The sequence below is a fragment of the Chroicocephalus ridibundus genome, chromosome 3 (genome assembly GCF_963924245.1).
Source record: "Chroicocephalus ridibundus chromosome 3, bChrRid1.1, whole genome shotgun sequence".
Lineage (NCBI taxonomy): Eukaryota > Metazoa > Chordata > Aves > Charadriiformes > Laridae > Chroicocephalus > Chroicocephalus ridibundus.
Window position 1 is genome coordinate 67,676,173 of NC_086286.1, and position 22,228 is coordinate 67,698,400.

The 22,228-nt window shown below is 42.2% G+C and overlaps 1 protein-coding gene across 1 annotated transcript in view; it reads left to right on the plus strand.

Moving 5' to 3' along the window:
* The first annotated feature begins 295 nt into the window (after window positions 1-295).
* The window catches only part of STX7 (syntaxin 7), a 35,561-nt gene continuing 13,628 nt past the window's right edge, over window positions 296-22,228 (plus strand). The window contains exons 1-2 of the mRNA XM_063329573.1: window positions 296-425; window positions 7,904-8,057. Coding sequence (XP_063185643.1) covers window positions 7,976-8,057 — 82 coding nt within the window. The 5' untranslated portion in view covers window positions 296-425; window positions 7,904-7,975. The remainder of the gene's footprint in view (window positions 426-7,903; window positions 8,058-22,228) is intronic.

A 22,228-nucleotide genomic window follows, 5' to 3' on the forward strand; every position in this document is an offset into this window, starting at 1 on the left:
TGACCCAAACTGAAGGCAGTGCTTCAAAGCAGGATATTAGCGTGGTAACATCATATTTTTCACTGTAATATTGTTTCATTATTCATGTTTTCCCCTTGATTCCTGATGCAACAGCATCTTTTCCTTAAATTCGACTCTCTTCATCCGGAGCTGCCGGCGAGGGGCCGGGGCTGTCCCGTTCCCCCTGGGAGCGCTCGGGGCCTGTCAGCCGGGAGCCTCCGGCCATGAGGGGCGGCCCGGCCGCCACACCGCCCCGCCCCGCCCCGCCCCGCCCCGCCCGGCCCGGCCCCGCTCACTCGGCCCGCCTCCCTACGCCCCCGCCGTCACGGCGGGCCGGGGCGGGGACGGGCCGGGGCCTGACCGTTCCTCCTCGCCCTGCCGCCGCCGCCCGCCGCGCCCGGTGGGAGCAGGTTCGCCGGGGCCGGGTAAGGGCAGCGGGAGCTGGGCTGGGGCGCCAGGGGTGGTCGCCGTCCGTCCGGGGGAAGGGGCGGACGGGGCGGTGTCCGGCCAGGAGCGGGGAGCCTGTCAGAGGGCGGTGTTCCGGGCCGCAGCGGGCCAGGGCCAGGGCCGGGGTCGGGGCCGTAGCGCCCCGCGGGCCCTCGGCTGGGGTCGGGGCCGGCCTCCGGCGCGGGCGCCTGGCCTGGGACGGGCAGGAAGGGGGTGAGGGGGCCGTGGGGCGGGCCGGACAGGAGACAGTGTTTGGGAGTGGGGTCGGTTGTGTCACCACCGCCTTTCCCGCACCGCTCCCCGTGACATCCCCTTGGTAACCCGGCTGCGGGCGCGACGCTGACCGTGGTGCTCCGAGGGGAGAGTCGGGGCCTGCAGGTGGTGTCGGGTTGTAGGGTGGGGTGGTCACCGTCGCCGTATGGAAACGCGCTCCGTGCCCTTCCAGATCCGCGATGAGCAAAGTGTGGCAGCAGGAGGGAAGGCAGAGGACAAAAATCCCCTCTGTAAACAGGGAACCTGTGCCTGGCGCCTCAGGCCCCTGGCCTGATGCTGTTTCTGCTCCCCTGGTGAGCCCCTTGCCGTGGCATCAGCACTGGGCACTTCTTGAAACTGTTCAAGGAAATGGAAGGTTTCACTCTGCTTGGCATGAAATGCAAGGCACTGCATCTTAATTAAAGCTCAGTGATCAAGTCCCGGGATACTTTATCATAGAATCATCGAATGGTTCAGGTTGGAAGGGGCCTTAAAGATCATCTAGTTCCAACCCCCCGGCCATGGGCAGGGACACCTCTCACTACACCACGTTGCTTAAAGCCCCATCCAGCGTGGTCTCGCTGGTCTTCATGGCCAGAAGTGATGTGCTTGTGTGTGTTGTGACCCCCTCCACTGACGAACATGCCGTGCTGGCAGGGTGAGCAGAGCCCTTCTGACCATGCATTGTCTGGGTGTCTGCTTTGCCAGCGGTTCAGCCCTTCTGCTTGGAGCCTGAGGTTTTGTGCAAGGGCCGTTAATAGAAAAGGAGGAAGAGAGGAGGAAAAAAATGTTAAAATATATTAAAATTAGAAGCATGCGATGCTAAAGGGCAGCATTGTTCCAGGCCAGGCTGCATGAGGCTTTGAGCAACCTGGTCTAGTGGGAGGTGTCCCTGCCCATGGCAGGGGGCTTGGAACTAGGTGATATTTAAGGTCGCTTCCAACTCTAACCATTCTATGATTCTATGATACTGTATTTGTGTTGCCTTCATGAAGACACCTCTTGTAGTCTTAGAATATTAAGGAGCACCATTCTTGGTGGCTTACATTGAAGTGAAACTCTTTGGGTGTGGGGGAAGGGAAGGAAGCGGGGGGGCAGGAAAGACCATGAACTCTATGTAGTCATTACCATCCTGGTAGGCCTCAGAGAGACTCAGCATCCAGCTCAATCAGATTTTTTTGCAAAGATAACTTCTCCCTCGATGTACTTGATCCTGAGCGTTTGGTTCAAAGTGAACAAGCTGCTGTTAGGGAGATTTGGGTGTGAACATGTAGCACGCTAGATGGTCCATCTTTGTTTTCCCATGAGGTGTTGTTTGTCTGCCAGCAGCACTTCATGTTGGGTCCATTTTCAGCCCTCCTGTTCCCTCCTCTCCCCAATAGTTCCAGTACCCAGTGTTCATTTTCCTATTCCTGCTTCATCATCAGGCCTCTAAACACTTTGTGTGCTCCTAAGAAACATAATTCCCTTACCTAAGGCATTTCCCTGAGAACTAATATGTTCTATTAGGCCTGTGAAAACTATGTGCTTCCTTCTCCTAGTTCTTTATAAATGTCGATGTGGATGAATCGGACGATGATAAGCATATTCTTTTTTTAGCCATATATGCTGAGCGTTGGTGATGCATATAGCATTTCAGGCTTCTATAATTTAATTTTCCACACTGGGCAATTCTAAATGCCACCGCTTTAAATTGCGTCTTTGTTGGACAGAATAGTTTCGAGCGAGAATGACTAAAACACTGACCAGTGGCACAATCTAATTTTTTTTTTTCCTTTCTAAAAAAAATAATAATAAAATACTTCTAGCCGTTACACGATGTAAGCTTGGTTTTGGTATGTTTCAGCATGACTAATGTGGCAAGGCTGAGGGAATTGGGCAGGGTGGAACAGAAAATTGCCTTGTGACATCTTTTATGTTAGTGTTGCTGCATTGGAGCAAAGAAAGTTTTAAATAAACTTTGCTTGTTTTTTCCTACCCTATATGGATTTAAGTTTGACTTTGACCTGAAACTAGGTGATAAAAGAAAATCTAGAAACCTTTTTTTTCTTTTAAGAAGGCAGGAAGGAATTAATTTTACTGCTATTTTGTTTGCGTGATTATTATACTGCATAGTTGGTTTTTATTATAGAAGCCCCCAGCCTGCCTTTGTGGACCAGGGTTCCAGAACATTAGGAGCTGTAAAAGCACAAAGTGTAAAATACGATCTCTGTCTCTAGATATTTTAGCCTAAAGGGAAAAAAATGGACAAATCCAGAAAAAACTTAAACTCTGTCATCCCCACTAGAGAAAACAGTGACAGATTTAGCACTCACCTGTATATTAATAAGTCAGTTGCTATGAGTCGGTTGTCAGAATCCCTCAGGTGCTGTAGCAGGGATTACTTATCTTGCAGCATACAGCCTGACCTTTATTCTAAGAGCTTTTTTTAAATATTTTGTTTAAAATTAATTTTACCTGCTGCAAAGTTACTGCTGAAGTCAGCAGCAGATGCTGTCTGAAGATGGTATTGTGTTTTTGGTTGCCTTAGGTAAGTGCCAGAGTCACCCTGTAGGTGCACCTTGTCTCATGTCAGTATTTGGGGGGTAACACCTACTGAGGTGAAATAGATTGAGCAGTGTTATATTGCAGAGATGTTACTAATCATGGCTGTTACCATGTTACAAATTTTCTGTAGCTAACATTGTGATTGGCTGCAATTTATTTTTTTTTCTCCAAAGTCTTTCAGCAGTTTCTCAGTTTTGCCTGTGTTTTCACTCTGCTTGAAGGATTTTGCACTTTTTTTTGGCAGTAGTTTACAAAGGAAGTTACATTTAGGAGTTGTGTGGGAGAAGCTTTGTTTCTGTGACCTTTATTTAGGGAAAAAAAAATAATCACGTACAAGAAAGCCCCATGACTTGTCTCTGGATATTTAAAGGCATAAAATCCTAATTCAGATCAAATTTAAATTTTCAAGCAGTTCTACAGAATGCAGCATGTACTTTTTGATTTCTGAAAGTTGAGGATCCATGTAAACATTTCTAGGTCCTGATGCTAAAGCACTGCTTGAACAGTAAAATTATTGCTTACAGGTTCTTCCCCTAAATGTATATGGGCTAGATTTATAGCAGAAAGAAAACTCTTAGAATGTCTAAATGAGAAAATACAAAATAGATTAGGTGCTTATTAACTGTAGCTGACTGGATCTGCAGGCTATTTAGGTGACTGCTGCTGAGATCTAACCTGTGCTGCACTTGTCATGTCGCATCATTTTGTCCCTATGGAGCTTTCAAGAATGGCACTGGGAAGCTGCTTGGTTGCGGAGTTCCCACTTTCTTGTCTCTACACTTGGCAGTGATCTGTCTGGAAATAGCTAAGGGAAAAGTGGATTTTTTTTCCATGCCTGACAAACACTTTTTCTAGAAAACAAGTTGATACTAAGGTTAATTTTTTGCTTGGGTGTGGAGTGACAGTGTGATGCAGGAATCAGTTAATGCAGAAATTAGGAAAAAAGATATAGCAATCCTTTGAATTCTTTAAATTTCATGTATGTACAGAGAGGTCTTGCTTCAGCGAGTGTTGATGAAGTGTTCTGATTCTTTATTTCATTTGTGCCAGTAGACTCAGTTCTTTGATTTTCTTCAGTATCTTGACAAGCCGAGTTGCCACTAGATATACTCCCATTCAAAGACAGAGATGTTGAGCAGTAGTAGAAGGTGCAATCAAACGCTCACGCCCGACTGAAACTTTTAGAGGAACTGAAGACTACCACAGATGCAGCGCTGTTCCAGTTTGAATGCAAAGTGTACTTCCCTCAACTGTAGCTGATTATTAACTTTTGCTTTTTAAAAGTTAAGCAGGCAGTAATACCAAAATAAGTCACGACAGAGTAGTTAAATGCTGTGGAAATGAAAAGGGGTAATTTCAGTGGAAATTCAGAATCTTGATGAATGCTCCTATCACCTTGGTATGGAAGGAAACGTGTGGTGCACACGTCTGTTTTATTTCCTGGTGGCTGAAACCCTGACCTTGTCAAAACCATTAGCAAAACTCCTGTTGACTTCCCAAGGGCTCAGCTATCTGTCTTTTCAGAGGAGTTCAAGTAACTTGGTGATAACAAGTGAAGGGTGTGTGAGTGGAAGTAGGGTGTTCATTTGGTTCAGACACCCGTGTTGCTGTGAGAACCAGAATGAGGAAGAAGTTCACACTTCCTGTTTAAAAATAATAATAAACAAATACAAAAATTTCCTTCTCTTTGGGCTATTCAGTTTGGTTTTTCTTGACGTGGGGAGTTTTGGGGGAAGATTGGGAAGTGACGAGAGCTGATGGCTGACCCTGTCACCAAACCGTATTATTGACATGCTCAGGAATAGCATTGCTGGTTGAAGAATTTGTATGGAGTAGAACAGCTGTGAATTTACACTGCTATCCTACAAATTTACTCTAAATCTCAACTGAAACATGTGTGTTGATACAAAGAATTGTATCAACAATCGGAGGTCTATATGTGCAGATGAAAAGCTAAACTATATCCTCTGGACTTTGCAGTCCATCATCTGAACGTGCTTTCAATATGTATTGTGTTTGGCTGCCCAATGTTGTAGCTAGAAAGTTGAAAAGCTGAAAGTCTTATGTATTGTATAATCTGTACATTTGTCAGTCTAGTGCAGTGTAACTTGTTTACAGACACTTATGGTTAGCTGTAGAAATTTTCAAGACAAAAAAAGGAAGTCAATCACTGCTTTTGTCAAGACTTAGACGAAATGTTCTGTGTGTATCTCTTGATTGAAATGCTGTTGCTGAGAACAGTGTTACAGGTAGCTGTCTGGTGAATACAAATACGAAGGGAAAACAATCATGAAGGACTATTTCAGTTAGTTCTGCAGCCTTTCTTTCTACACAAGGTAATTTGGTCTTTTGCTGTCTCCTGAGCAGCTGCATATTAATGTTTAATTTCTAACATTAAATATAATATTTGACTAAAAAGTATTTTAGCCAGTGCTAGTGTTATAGTTAGCAAGCTACTAACATGTCTAGAAATAGTCATAACTTTTAAAACAATGTCAACAGCTATGAGAAATAGTCTTTTTCAAAATAACTTCTTTTAGGTAATTTCTTTGGATTTTATGCCTATGATTGTGTTTTCCGCAACATTGATAAAATTTCCTTACTTAGTCAAGACACTAAAGCACAGAACCATTTATTTGCTGTAAAGTATGCAGGGGTTTGGTCTTACAGTACGAATTCAATGCAATATTGCCTAGAGTTTCCAAAAAGATCAAGGGTTGTTATGCCAGCCTTGGACCAGATAAGTGGGATTTAGGCTGGCTGGCTGACTGACTGACTGACTTCAGACTTTAGTCTGTGACCCAAAATGACTTGAATCTGCATGTGATACAGACAAAGACAGGAAACAATACTGCAGAGAGCTAGCATGACCCGCGGGAGATTGTGCGGCAAGTACATAGAAAAGAGCAAATGCACTCCCTCTTGCCTCATCTAGTAATGAACAACCTGACTGCAGGAGATGCTTCAGGGCCTGAAGACTCCAAACAGGGTTTGGGACCCTGGTGCAACAGCCGTTTCAAAATCATGCAGGGTTTGTCTTCACAGTAGCATCAGCTTGTTCATTCGGCATCGGTAATGTAACCTGCAGGGCAGCGGGGGCGAGCCTGACGTCTGCAGTTAGATCCCTAGTGAAGTTCTGGTGGGATGTGTCTGACCAGCACAATGTCTTGGCAGCTCTACTAGAGATCATTTCATATCATAGAGATATGAAAACAGTCATGTTTTAAAGCAACCAGGGTGTTGCTGTGCTGTATTAATACAGGCATTTCTGAAAGTGAAAGAAAATAATATTTGGCAACAAGGACGGTTAATTATTTTTTAAAAAAAGGTTTGTAAAAGACTTGAGTTTGCTAACTGTAGCACAGCTGGTATCACACTTGACAAATCAGTTGGCCTTTTCATTTCCTTCTTTTCTGTTTAAACATTTAAATGTGCTTTCTCTGTCTCCCTGAAATTGAGTTTTAGCACTGTCTGTTAACCAGAAGCTGACAGGCCTGGAGAAAAGGACATTGCTTGGATGGCACATGGTTTGGGTTGAACAGCAGAAGTGCAGGGAACTGGTGAGGTTGAAATGTTGAACCCATGAAGCTGATGTGCAGGAGAGTGGAAAGGATAAAGTTAAGACTAAACACAGCCTGGATGAAATTATGAGATTGTGTTGGATGCACATATGCTTGATTAGTCTGCATTCTCACTGCAGAATAGATACATTGCCGTATTTGATTTGCACGTGTATCCTAAGCTATGTCTCAGTAATGTAGATTTAGAGCATCTCTGAGCTTGTACTGAAATTTGGTCTGCATGGATGGAAAGCAGGTTAAGACATCTCTAGTAGTTACGTGCTGCACAATTGTGTATGTGTGCTTTTAGGGCAAGTGTATTTGTGAGTAATTGTCAGATTTTGACCTTGTTATGTAAGATATGATAGTTCTTGGTGTGAAAAATGCCCCTAAAAATACATTTGTATATCCAAGTTCTTGAAAAATTAGTTCATATTGGGAAACACAGCAGCTGAAAAAGGATAAAATTTCATTGAATTCAGATGAAACTGGATTACAACTAAAGTTGAAGTTGATAGAAATTATTGGGTTTTTAGAGGGAATTAGGTGCCTCCTTCATTCTGGTATCTTGTGTGATATCTGATGGTTTTTTTCCCAGGAGTTTATATATGCTAGGTTGTATTGGTTGGATGGGTGATACATGGTATGGAAATAATTTTCCTGGGACATAATTCATCAGAGGATTTGGCATTGACGGATTAAACATACAGCTTTTTTTCTGGAATTGCAAAAATGAAAATGCATACTATTTCTTTGCTTACCGTGGGGAAAATATGTAAGAAGTTTGACAAAGGATGTAGTTTCTGTAATGTAGCTTCCGTAGAGTAATTGCAGATCTTAAGCCATGTGTATTACGAAGAACCTAAATAGTAAGAGTTATTTGTAGGAAATTCAAAAAGGACATCATATTCTTATTTAGTACTTTTTTGAGAAAACATTTCCTTAAATTCTGCCTTGAAATACTGTGGTTTTGGAGAGGGTAAACATTAGTATATGGAGTTTTCTTTAATCTTTTCCTGTGTATTCTTCTTTAAGATGGTGAAGACCTTTGGAAACCAATAACAAAACATAATTCTGTTTTCTGGGGTGGGGTTTAGGTGTCTTTAATAGGTGGAGACTGTCTGACTTGTTCCCATCGTGGATGATCTTGACAGCGCATCTACTCAGCCATGTCGTACGGTGCGGGTTTTGGGGATCCTAATCAACTAGCCCAACGCATAACTTCTAACATCCAGAAGATCACGCAATGCTGTAAGTTGCATTTATGCATGTTTTTCTATAAAACTTCAATAATGGTGGTGCCCTCCATTCAGGGTTAGTTTCTCAGGTTCATTCATGGGAAATCACTGTGACTTCACCTGCTCGTTTGACAGGCTTGTGGCACCCCACACAGCAGATCCAGTCCTTTATACGTATGGTTAAGTGTGATCTGTCCTGGGGAAGTATAGTGTCACTCTGTATTCATCAGATGAATAAATAATTAGTAAGATGGCTGCTGATAATAAGCCAGTTTTGTCCTGGCCAGTTATGTGGCACCTTAAGATGGTAGATTGAGATGTTTGCGGAGGAAGGATTGCATCAAATATTTGCTGAAGCTTGAACTGTTTAGCAGGGACAGAAGCTGTGGCCTTGCAGCTTGCCCTTGAAAGTGCATATTAGATATGTAAATAAGATTGTGCAAGTTTTAATATATCTGTGCTTAGATTCATGCCACCTAATTTTTCTAGCCACTTAACTTTCCCTCCGTTTTCCATTATGTTTTTAATATGTGTGTGTACATGTAAATAAAGCAAATACAACTTGATCTCAGAAATTACGCGAAGTATACTGTTCATCAGAAGGCAGCTAGCCATGAACAACATATGGCTAGGTTTTGGCATGCATGTTCTTAATTTTGTGCAGGACGTAGTGTGCATGCAGAAATGGGTATTTTATTACTAAAACTTCAAATGAATTCTAATAAGCTAAGTATGTCAGTTTTAATAAAAATTTTGATCTTTGTTTTGCAAGACAAGTTTTAGGAGTTGATATTTGTAGCACAGATTAATAGCACAGATTGGGCTTTTGTGTATTTTTTCAGCTACATTTTTTATTTTCTTACAGAAAGAATGTATTTAAATCTCAACAGACAGGAAGAAAAATTGCAATTTTGCTTTATTGAAAAGTTTATGTACATCAGGCATGTATATCCTCAACCTTAAATTAACAAACTGGCTCTGTAAAAGCCCTTATGCTTTATTTCCTAAAATCTACTCAGTGCATTCACTCAGTCTCATGGCTTCTAACTTGGTGTTCCAGAGACACCTGCCAACCTGTGACAGACACCAAGTCTCCAAGATAAAAAAAAAGACCTCTTGGTTGTCGGGTGACAACCTAAAGTGGAAACAGTGGTTGAAACTGGAGCAATTGTGAAGACAGTCACTGAACAAAGTTAACCATCTTGTGCTGGACTCAGCAAGTCCTTAGTCTCATCCTGCCTGTCACATCTCCTCTCTTGGTTCTGCTGTGTCTCCCCTCCCCTTGTGACAAGACATACTAAAAGCAAGCTGCCCAGGCTTAGATAGAAGGAGATATGACACAGGGGTTACCTGCAATCCTGCTCTCCTCTCCTGTTTGAAATTTAGATGGCTAAAGTCTGAGCAAGAGACAGGTGCTTCTGCCATTCCAAGACCCAACTCCAAATCTCTCTTAGCCCTACTGCTACATGGCTTCAGAAACAGGAGCTTTGCCTTCAAAATCTCCAGTCAAGCACTTTTCTAGGACTGATAGGTACGCAGATGGATTCTATCCCTCGCTCTTCTGTAGATCTGACTGAACTGTAACCACTCAGTTACTCTTGTAGTCCATTCTCCTCTGGTAGATTTTATGAGCAACTGGATCTTATGGGCCTGCTGAATACTTTTCCTGGACTAAGCGCTGTAAGGGCTTACATACACTTCTCTAGCTATTTTGTTCCTACGTGTAGTACCTGTCCAGCTTCCTGTTGGAAGGTGTGAGCTGCAGGGACTTTGAGGTCAAATGGGAAGAAACCTGCAAGCTTGGGGACCCATGAAGCTAGTCAGCTGCTGAGCAGGGGTCTTTTACACTGCAATTTATGATCTTGGTTAGAGAGAGAAACAGGAATCTTAACCCTAAATCCATGTTTTTCCTTCTAAGCAATTGACTTGATTTTGCACTTCTGTCTAGAAATGCTTAGCATTTGTGAGACGAGTCAACATATTTGAAATCTTCTTGGTTAACCTGGGGTTGTGTAGATATTCTGGTTTTCAGAGTGAGATTAATAGAGAAAGAGAGTTTCATTTCAGGTTACCGAACCATGTGAGGAGATCCCTCAAAACTAATTCACCCTTCTGCTGACATGCTAGCAAACTGTGAATACTACTACAGAGATCTAGATGAGGTACAGGTTAGTTGGAAGGAAGACAGCTCTTCCAGGTAGAAGCTGGCCCTTTAACCTGTGGGAGAAATACAGAACTTCCTGAATTAGACAGCACCATACTGCCAAGTTTTCATAATACGCCAGAATTTTATAGGAAGTAGCACTGGTCAGAACAACAATTATTACTATAACATTTCTTCAAGGTTGAATTATTACACATCCTCTCCAAGTAATAAATTTGATCTGGTTCTTGATTAACTCTTCTTAATATGCCATACATATCCAAGATAAAATACATATATTAAATACCTCACATTTTATTATGCATCCACGTGACACTGCTGTTGTATTAATACTTGTAATCCTTACCTCCCTTCTTTCCTAGTTCATGTAGTCCACTGTTACTGATTGACAAACAAAGCTCATCTCTATGCTGGTTTAGCACACCAAGAATTAAATCAGTTGTGAGATAGCATTCTTTTTGGTTTGGGTTCTTCTGTGATAATAGAGAAGCCCTGTATGTGTATCAGGTAGCAGCTGCATTAGCTTAGCACCCTTTTAACTTTAAATAACAGATTTTATTGATCTGTTGATACAATCATGCAGTTGATTGTTATGTTGAAGATCGCTCTCTACAACTACCTGAAAGGAGGCTGTAGAGAGGTGGGGGTCATAGAATCACAGAATCATTTAGGTTGGAAAAGACACTTGGGATCATCGAGTCCAGCCATTAACTCCGCTCTACAAAGTACTCCCTTACACCACATCCCTTAACACCACATCTAAATGAGTCTTAAATACATCAGGGATGATGACTCCACCACCTCCCTGGGCAGCCTATTCCAGTGTCTGACCACTCTTTCTGTGAAGAATTTTTTCCTAATGTCCAGCCTAAACCTACCCTGCTGCAGCTGGAACCCATTGCCTCTTGTTCTATCGCTAATTACCTGTGAGAAGAGACCAGCACCAACCTCTCTACAGTGTCCTTTCAAGTAGTTGTAGAGAGTGATGAGGTCTCCCCTCAGCCTCCTCTTCCTCAAACTAAACAGTCCCAGCTCCTTCAGTCGCTCCTCATAAGATTTATTCTCGAGGCCCTTCACCGGCTTCGTTGCCCTCCTCTGCACTCGCTCCAGCACCTCAATATCTCTCTCGTATTGAGGTGCCCAGAACTGGACACAATACTCAAGGTGTGGCCTCACCAGTGCTGAGTACAGGGGGACAATCACCTCCCTACTTCTGCTGGTCACACTATTTCTAATACAAGCCAGGATGCCATTGGCTTTCTTGGCCACCTGGGCACACTGCTGGCTCATGTTCAGTCGCTTGTCAGTTAGAACCCCCAGGTCCTTTTCTGCCAGGCAGCTCTCCAGCCACACTTCCCCAAGCCTGTAGCGATGCATGGGGTTGTTGTGGCTTAAGTGCAGGACCTGGCACTTGGTCTTGTTGAAGCTCATACCGTTAGCATTGGCCCATCGGTCCAATCTATCCAAGTCTCTCTGTAGAGCCTCCCTATCCTCATGCAGATCAACACTCCCGCTTAGCTTCGTGTCATCTGCAAACTTGCTGATCGGTCAGGTCGGTCTCTCCTCCCAAGTAACAGGCAATAGGACAAGACGAAATGGCCTGAAGTTGCACCAGGGGAGGTTTAGACTGGATATCGGGAAAAATTTTTACACTGAAAGGGTTATCAAGCATCAGAACAGGCAGTCCAGGGAAGTGGTTGAGTCACCATCCCTAGAGGTATTTAAAAGACAGGTGGACATAGTGCTTAGAGATATGGTTTAGCGATGGTTTTTGTCAGAGTTAGGTTGATGGTTGGACTAGATGATCTGAAAGGTCCCCTCCAACCTAGGCGGTTCTATGATTCTATGTGTTAAGAGGTGTAAATTGCTTCTGCGTTTTCTGAACCACTGGTGAACTACTACAGTAAGTGCTATCTGTAGTGGGCTGTTTGAGTTTCTTTGGAGGAGAGGGCACTGGTGGGTCATTTTTAGGACCTTGAAGATATAATTGAGCTAGCTAATGGAAAGCAGCATACGTTGCTGTCTGCACTCTGAGCTCTCTTGGAAACTTAAGCCAGGAGGGCACCTATATGTGTTTGGGATCCCAAACCCCGTAGCGTTCTGTGAAACGAAGGTTCTTTCAGCTGTTCTTTAAAATGGATTCATGCTCTGTTTTGCATTTCCAGCATTTCTGCAGAAATAAGTGATTGTAATGTGTAGATGTTGCTACATCTAGGGAATGGAGTCTACTTTCCTCAGCCTGAAACTCATGTTTTATCAGCGGCATCTCCGAGCTGAGATTTAGGGAACCAGTCTGTGTAGCGTTTCTCTGTGCATTTTGTTAAAACTGTTCCACTGAGCAGCTGGAATTGCAAAACTGTAGGCTCTTCTTGATATCCGATGCAGAGTGGCAGGCCTCAGGCAAGAGAGGGAGTGAGGCTCTCAGACCCACTCCTACTTTTAGAGAATCCATGTGACTGTCTTTGAGCAGTGCTGTGTGTAAAACCTGGGGAGCCTGTATCACATGTGCTTGAATGAGCTGCAGTGTTGTGTGCCGAACCTCGGTGAGGTCAGCGATGCCTGCGAGCTGTGTCTCGCCAGTTTGGTTTCGGGTCTGTGTTAACAGTGGTGAGAAGCAGATCTGTGAACAGCTAGGGAACGTTCAGATTTAAATAATAAAACCAAAGAAGTGTATAATGAGCTTTGTCACCTCTTAGGCTTAGGCAGCTGCTAAATTTCTGTGTTACTAGAACACAATTTAGGATTAAGGTCTGAAAGTCTGTCTGGAATCTGGTCCAAAGTAACTGTAATTCTCATTCCAGGCCTATCTTTTATCTGATAATAAAATCTAGATGACATGCATTGCGTTGGATTTTTGAAATATGAATTTAAAAGTGGTTGAAGTTTGTCCCTAACTTTCTGAATATGAAGAACAGGAATATGGAGATCAGAATATAAGGAAAGATGCAGGGTGTAGAGCTTCAACCTGTCTGGGCTTTGGAGATGGAGAACCTGTTGTTATCAAGGTGTTTTAATCAGTGTTTACTGAAGGAGCAGTAGCTCCAGAACTGGGTTTCATAGGTTGCACTTTCACTTATGTGGCAGTTTAATGGCATCTGCTCTTAACTTGAGAAAAATCTCAATGCCTTCCTTCAGTGTTTCCTGTTGGTCACTCATTTACAGCAACTGGATAGACAAGGAATGAACGTGGTGCACAAAAACAAGATGAGCTAGCAAAAAATATTTTTGTGACAAACCAAGTCCTGCCTGCTTACAAATCTGTATTTCTGTCAGGCATGTTCATTTACCATACTGGGATATGCCTAGTAGGATGAGAGCACTGAGTCCATATTGTGATTATTTTTTTTCCTTTTTTTTTTTCCTTCTCCTCTTCTTGAGAAGTGTGTAGCAAATTGTACAACAGGAAATCTGTTCTTTCAACAAATGGAAAGATGAAAGTAGAATAAAACAGACAAAAAGCCTAATTTAAAAGCTTTAAAATGTTGATTTCGGACTTCTTACAACTGTGAAGATGAGGGGAAGCAGTTCTTTGAAATCTGACAGTTTTCTGCATTTTAAATAATTCATTCTCTGTATGGCAGAAAGAGGAAAAGCATTTTGGTTAAAAAGGTGTTCCCAAGAGGGGGCAAAATGGGAGTTGCATTCACCTACAGGGACAATTCCACAGTTATAAGACTAGGAAGGATATGGTTAGAGGAGTACAGGCCTCTTCTGCTCAGCTGGAAAGATTTGACTCGTGTCTCTGACAGGAACTGCGCAAGAAGAGGTAACCAGACATGGTTTTTCCGCCCCCCACATACTTCTTCTCAGGTCTCTCTCCTGTGTGTGGGTCATTAAGGAAGCAGACTTGTATGCCTTTGTTTTGTTTTGCTCCTAGTATTTTCTTTCTAGCCATGGAATACGTCACTCACTGCAATCTCTGAAGAAAAGCAGGAATGATACAGGCTAGGGAGGTAACTATCATGGCTTCACTGGCATCTTAAGCTTTGGGAGCTGTTTGTTTAGAAGCAATTTAGAATGCTGTCTTTTGCTTGGGAACAAAGCCTGGCATTGATAAAGTACACCAAATCTTTGAGTTTTAGAGAATTTCTGGTTTGCAAACTGTAATGAAGGAGTTACAGAACCTATGCTAACTGAAGTGAGGCATTCACATTCCCTCCCTACTTCTCACTTTCCAACTCCAGTTTATAAAGGTTGTGGCAGGATTTTGTGTAGTGGTAGTTGCAAAGTCAGTTACAGTGGCATAATCTACCCTTGCTCAGTATTGGCAAGGTCAGCGATACCGTACTTGACTTGTTCATGCACACTGAAAATCAGTCCAGCTGGAGAAACATATGCTCTGCATACTGCAAGATAATAAAAAAAAACAAAACAAAACTCAGTAGCCACAAGCCACATAGGGCTAGAGGGAGTCTGCCTGGCTTTGAGAGATTCTTTATGAGAAAGATTCTTGCCTTCTGCTAACTTTCTTTTCTGTTCATTATGTAGCACAAGCATTGATTCATATAAAGCACATTCCCAGAAGATCAGCTTCAGCCAGCAAAGATCCCTCTGTCATGTGGTACCTCTCCTGTGACAGCACGTTTGTCCAATTTCTGTTGCATCCCAAGTTTTCTATAAGCCAATATTTTCACTGGATGTTGTTAAAATGGGAGTTGAATTTCATCAGTTGTGTGACTTTCCCTTTCACCTTATGTAACTGTAGGAAATCATAACCATAAATTAAACCCTGAAGAATATTAGAGTTCTGATATATGCCTTTTTGTTGTGGTTTAAGCTCAGGAGGTAACTGAAAGGTTCAGCTAAAGCAGGCCAAAACATTCATGAAAAACTATGTCTGACACTATGTTTGTAACACCAACAGATTCACATGATTATTCTGTAGCTAAAGAAGGATACAGATGGGCAAGTGAAAAGTAAATGAAATCACTGAGGTGTTGAAATCAGAGCCTGTATGAAAACAAAATTCTGTTTTGTCTATATTTAAAGTGTGGTTCCGTACAGGTGTAGTTTTTAAGCAGCTAGGCTTAAAGTAGAGCTTGTTGAGACACTTACTATGATATTGTCAGAAATTACCAATTAGCAACAGTTACCCAGAATTTGATTTTGTGGGAATATACTAGTTAAAACAAATATATATATATATATATATATATATTTATTATTGTTGTTATTTTCAGGAAGGTTTCTTGGCTTTAGGATGAAGTCTCAGTAAAACCTGGAAAAGGCTGGTTACGTAGGTGTTTTAAGCACCCGTTATGGTCCTCCACCTTACATTTTGTGGACTTTCCCAAGGCTGAGGAATTGAACTTGAATCTGCTATATCCAAGTCATAACTTGAATATGGAGGATAACAGGAGGAGGAATTCAGATATTTTGGGTCTTTGTAAATGCCTGTCTTTCTGCAATGAGGTGAAGTCATGAAGACCACAATTCTTTTAGAAACCAACTATTTCTGAAAACTTCAAGCGTGAATTATTTGCATGCTGTTCTTAAAGGCTTTGTTCTATGTAAAGCAGCATATATATTTAAGGTAGTATGCCTCACAGATTTGTTTATGATTTTCCAGAGTTTTGTTAGTATTTTTCTGTGTTTTCTTTTGTTTGTTAAAAATATTTTCATTCTATAGAAAATGCCAAACAGTGCCTTAAGTGGGTGACATTGCACATGACGGAGAGGGATTTATTTATGCTAGCAGCAGAACAGAATGAAAAATGGGTCTTCCGTGTACACCCCAATGTGCTATTTGTGTTAGTATGTGTAGAAAAGGCAGAATTTTTCCTTGGCTTAGTGTTTTGTATTACCTTAGTTAACTAGTCTGGGTGAGGTGGGTATGAAAGAGCTCTGTAAATTAAGCCATCTTAGTTTGGAAGTGGTTTAAGTAACAGTTGTAAAACCAATGTGCAATTTAAAAATAGCAAGATGACAATAAAGACATCCACAATTTTGTCTGCAACTGTTGCTTTTGCTGATGCGGCAAGTATAAATGGACTCACCTAGACAACATAACTTTTGCAAAACAGCCTGCAAACAGCCGAGGGGAAGGGATGTAGCCAGGGTCCTCATGCTCCTTCCTGTCTCTAGAGAGTTACATTTCAGAGCCTCTCTAGGGTACTTAAAATACCTATTCCAGTTCAATTCTGTTGGATTTTCCTCCTTGTGAACAGAAGAGGAGATTGCATGGCAGTTTGGTTATCCAGAGAACCCTCTATCAAATCTCCTATAAATCTGCTGTGCGGGAGGCTGCGCTCCAGTTAGGGCTCAGAATAAACCCAGGTCAGTGGTTGATTGTGAGTGACCCCCAGAGTAACAGCTACTTGCTTGTGTTGACTAGTCCGTGATGTGTTGCATGTGTTTGCTTCCATGTTAGCTCCTGAGTTAGCTTCCTGCATTAATGACCTGACCTCTGAAAAAAAACAAGCTTTCTTCATGTAGGTGGGTGGGTTTATGGTGTTTGTGCAGCTACTGCTTACTGCAGAATCATGCATCATTTTCATAACTTAATAAGCTACTGGTATTCTTTAGAGAAATGTTGATACTTTGGGGTTCAGGGAATTACCAGAGGCATTTTAGGATTTGAATATAAAGTGATTGTAACTTGATTTAATGACTTCCCCTTGGCCAAGCTGTACTAATTGATCACATGATCAGTTATTGTGCACTTAAACAATGTGTATTTAGTGTGCTCTACGCCCACATTAGAAGAACAGGCACCACTTCAATCCCACTTCACAGTGTCTTTGAAAGACCATTATAGGTGGTAGTACACTAGCGTGAAATAATTATGACAGCACTGAAAAAGCTGAAGTCACATCCTGAACTTCTGACATGGTTGCTGGTGTTCCTGGTCACCTAGGGGCATGATTCTATTTAAAAATGCTAGAAGCTCTAATAAAATCCAACAGGAAAGGGTACAAGACGTGACATTTTCCCAGTCTTCCATGCTCAATGAGTGTTTAGTCCTTAGAGCTCTGAGGGCAATCTTCATCCCCATCCTCATTTTATTTACTCCTTCCCACACATACTTCAGTTACTGTGGCAATGAAGGAACTTCTCGTGCCAATGTATTATCCTGTTTTAGAATAATCTGTGTTATACACTGAGTTAAGATAGAATAAAGCAAATGACTTAAAACCAAATTACTGAAGTTTTTAGATACTTGATTCCAAGTAGGTGCGCTCTTGGGAGTGGGGGTGCTTTTTACTAAGCTGGGGTCTTTTGGCTGGTGCCCTGGATTTGATTCCTCTAGTGAACTGTCACTCTTGGTTAAAGCAGAGTTAGGAGGTGCACAGCACTGTGGCACTGTGATTTATCTAACATTTTAGTCAGTGTGAACTACACTAGTAGCCTTAAAGAGGCATTTACACTCATACAAAAAACTTCAATTTGCTGAATTTATTGCAACTACGTTATGTTGCTATGTGTAACAGCTTTTATAAAAGATTGATCTGGAAATGTTTTCTGCAGCGTCTGTCCATCTTTAGTCACGAACCCTCAGTTGAAGTGCAGAAGGAAAACACGCTGAATTGGATTTGAATAAATTGAGGAAGTCTGTTGTCCCTAGGCAAAAGCAGTTTGAACTGGTGTAATTTTTTACAAATAATTCTTCTGTTCCAGTAACCTGCTCTGAAGTGACTCTGAAGTTTATTAGATTCTGCACAACTTAATCTGTAACTGGATGTGCTGTTTGTTGACTCACTTCTTCAGCTGGGAACAAGTAGGAGATTTCTTCATAGTTACCCAACCGGTGGCAGTGTGTGTAAGGTCTTTGCTGAAGCATTTCTGAATGGTGACTGTGCTGGTGTGGTATTCACTGTATTTGCTGTATGAAGCCATAGCTGAGCCTGAGCCTCACGTGGAGCAGACTTTGCGTTTGGTGTGCACAAAGGAACGCTTTGCTGATTCTGTTTATTCTGCATGGGCTCAGGAGCTAAGAAGGTGACAAAAAATCAACGGCTTTAAATCCCCATTGTTTGTTTTAGTCCTTTGAACCTTAGGCAGCAACTAAAACCCTATCCATCCCTTTTTAAGTAAAAGACGGTGGCATGTGGGGGACCCTCACCATTGCAGTTAATATTCAGGAGCAGCTGTAGCCGCTGGTTGGAACAGTGTTCTGCTCCTTCTCCCTCTGACAGGTCCCCAGCCCTGCTGTTCTGTAAGGCAGGTTTCATTGTACTCGCCCTGCCTGCTTGTCTGGTTCTGGCCCTCTGCAGTACAGGGACTCCGCGTTTGTTGTTCCTCTTGCTGCCGGTGTTTTTTCCATGCACACCCAATGGGTGCCGCGTTTCCTGTGGAAGCATTAGAGCGCAGCTTTATGAAATTGGGCAATGTGGTGGGTCTGGCTTGGACTGTAGCACTGAAGGAAACTGCTGCTGCATAGCTGTGACGCAATCTTACATGATCCAAGTAAGAAGTGAGGTTCCAGGCTGCAAAGGGGTAATAAGCAGCGCTCATTAAACATATTCCCCCACCCACCCCCCTTTCATGCTTCTATGTTGTGTCATTTTTAGAATTCTGTGGGTTATGCGTTGATTCACCTCGCTTTCCAGCTGTAAAGCTGCAACAAGCTTGATCACGGCCACTTGAGGGTTTAAAGTTTGGTTTTCCAAATATTAAATAGAATGGAAGTTGAGATGGGAAGACAGCTGGTTGTAGGTAACTTGGGAAAGCTGCTCTCCTGTAGCTGGAGTTACTGGTAAGCGTTCCAAAGTTAGACCATCCTCAGTTGGGGATAATTTTTTTTGCTTCTGTGTTCTTAAAGGCAAGAAGTTGTTTACGTGTTGGTCTTCATTGTATTAATTTATTTATTTGTATCTTTATTTTAAGTTTGAAACTTCCTGTGTGATCTTAAATGTTTTCATGTTCAAGGAGCAGAACCAGCAGCTATGTCAACGTGGATTTACTAGTGGTAATGGAATAGCTTTGCAGAACTGGCTGAAAGACAAAGGAAGATGAGGAGAAAGGAGGTGAAGTTTCTTGTTTCCTAGCCAGCTGAAAGCCAGCTGTTAAACAAGGGTGATGTGTGATCCAATATGAGAAATACATTTTTATCTATGGAAAAAATAGTATATATTGCAAATCTGTCAGGAACATGTCTGTTAAAAGATGTAAATATTTCCACTGTAAATCTCACTACTCCTGTAACTCATGTAGAGAAAAGGGTGCCTTTTATATGAGACACTATTACAATTTTTTTCTGTGTCTTTTTTTGTTTTGGTTCCCTTTAACTAGAGGGGGAGCTTCCACTGACTAGAAATGGAACCACTGTTTGCCTTACTAAAAGTAAACATGGGCTGACTCTGAAATAATTGTCTCTGTAGGAATTCAGGTTTGGTCTTAATTGTTTCTCTGGCTCATCATTAACCGTGTCTGACCTGTTCCTGAGCACGTGACTGGTCTGAGGGTAGCTGAGTAGCTTTCATCAGCTAATAGTTATGTACGATGAGATTTAGATCAGGAATGTTGAAAAGGCAAGTGAACAGTCTTCTTGCTAATACAGTATTGCTTCTTTCTAAGAAGAGACTCATTTTCATGTGGAAAAAGTGAGATTCTTTTCTTTTGCATGGGAGACAGCAGTTGCTTGGAAAAAATGCACTTTGCTTGCGTGGTATCATGTACCCTGCTTCCTGCACTGCCCAGTTCCCAAGGGGGACCTGCCTGCTGGGGTGGCTCATTGCCAGCCCACAGCTGACAAGGTGCTGCTCCTTCAGGGTAGCAGTACGAGCCCTGAAAGAGCTGCTGATCTGCATTATATGCAAACATCTACCCTGATCTTCAGTGTAGAAGCGGCTGCAGGAGTTTGTGCACCTCTGACGGAGGCCGTTGTCATATCCTGGTGACTTTGGTGAAGAACACGTGTGCATGCGGTGTGTGCCCTTCTGCAGCTCATGAGCAAAGTCCAGCAGCTAGCTGTACGTACCCAAGGAACCTGAGTTAAAGTGTCAGAATTTGCACTGAAATGGATTAAAATCATGCATAAGATCCAGTCAGGCTCTGCTACAGGATTGGTGATGCCCAGATGGATAGCAGGGACTTCTGGTGGTCATATTACTCCTGTCTTTCAGAGCTCCTTGGGAAGTTGGAAGAATCAGGAAGTGGGGAAGGGAAAACCATAAAGGGTGAGGTAACCTAGGAACCCGTCAAAACGGTACTCTGATCTTTGGTCCCTGACTATTACCGGTGTGTTTACAGTGCAGAGCTGGGACTTTGTGAGGTGGGCCTAAGCCTTTGTCTCTCCGGGACACTTAAGCATTGCTGATGGATTGAGTGGCACCAAAGCAGCTGCCAGGTGCCTTGATGTGCCAGCCTGAACTTCCTGCAGAGGGGCAAAAATCTGCTTAAACAAGGGAGGCAGTACCCTTACAAATACCACCATCAGCAGTGAAGCTAATAACTTATGGGCCTGTGTTTTACGAAAAGTAATCCTGGTTTTCCAGCAGCTTTGCTCTCCACCGCCAGTGCCAAGACCCTCTCTGTGCTTGTTTCCCAAATGGGGCAATGGAAGGAGCCAGCAGAGGTGTTTCTACAGTCTAACCATCAGGAGGAGAGTCTAAGGCTACCCTGCTTTTCCTTTGAGGAAAGGAAGGGATATTGACTTTTCTCTAAGAAGTTTTGAAGCCAGTTCTTGCTTTGAATCAAATCCTGTAAGATCTCAGCGTATGCACGTGAGGGAACACAAGACACTTTACCTCTGTGATCCAGGTGGTAATGTCTCAAAGCCTGTTTTAAATTTTGTTTTTATCAATAAAGCTGTATGAGTTCACGAGTCTGGACAATTGTCTGTGGTTTAGGTGGTTTCGTGACTATATGAATAATATTATATCAAATGTCTGAATGAGTAGTAGCAACAGTAGGAATTCTGTTAAAACCCAATCCAAACCAAAGGAATTGTAAGACTATAAATACATTTTTTTTTTTTTTTTTTTTAGCCTCCATACACTCTAGCATGTTTATATTAATATGAAGGAGTACAAAGGGGCATTTCTTTTACTCCTCAACCTGCAGGTATGTACTGTAAATCAAGATTTCGGGGAGGTCAACTTCTCTACTTCCTGTGTTATACTGATCCTACCAACTTGCTTTTGGCTGGTTTTACACAGACAGCTTCAGCTGCTTAAGATGGTTGGCTGAAATTTATTATTACTGTTCCGCCTTTTTTCTGTTTGCTTACTTGAATAAGCAATGTTTCACTTTTCAATGCAGTATACTTCATATGTACATATGTACAAAAAACTGAAAAGAGAAATGCTGGGGTTTTTTTCTGAATAATATCCTTATTGTGAAAGGTTAAGTTGGAAAATGCTAAATTACAGGAAGCCCAGAAGAATTGCTGTCTGTTCAGTCCTTGGTTGTTTGGTTTTTTTCCCCTTGATTTATTTTATTTTTTCTGAGATTTAAGAGCCTGTTAGCACTTTGCTATTTTGATGCATATTTACAGACGACTTGGTAAAATATGTTTTAATTTTATGTTGAATTATTGAATCACAAGACCTGAACTGGGATGAACTTCCTTCTGCCTGGAACTGTATAACTGACCAGCTACGCAGTGCTGGCTTTTAATTTCCCCTCAATTATCTACTTGTGTTCAGTTTTAGAAGTAGGATAAATATCCAATTAACTTGGAATGCAAATATTTTAAGTATAGGCTTTGTTTCAGAGAAATTTTCGAGTGAGAGCCTTTATTTAAAACACAGGTATTTTCTTTATTTACAGTTAAATAATTCATCTCTAGGTGGCGGTAGAAGACACCGGCACTTTTTCTGTCTGCAAAACAACAGAGCGCTTGCGGTTTGGTTGGTTGTTGTGGATTTTTTTTTTGGTGTTTTGTTTGCCCCCCCCCCTTTTTTTTTTTTTTTTTTTAATTCTCGCTGTAAAAGTACATACAGAATCACTGAGTTCCTTGGCTCTGGAATCCGAAGGGAGAGTGCCTTGGAACAAATGAAGGATAATTTGTGCTCAGTCTTATAGATATTAAACGTTCACACTGTTGAAGATAACACCATCCGGTTATCTGTTTGTTT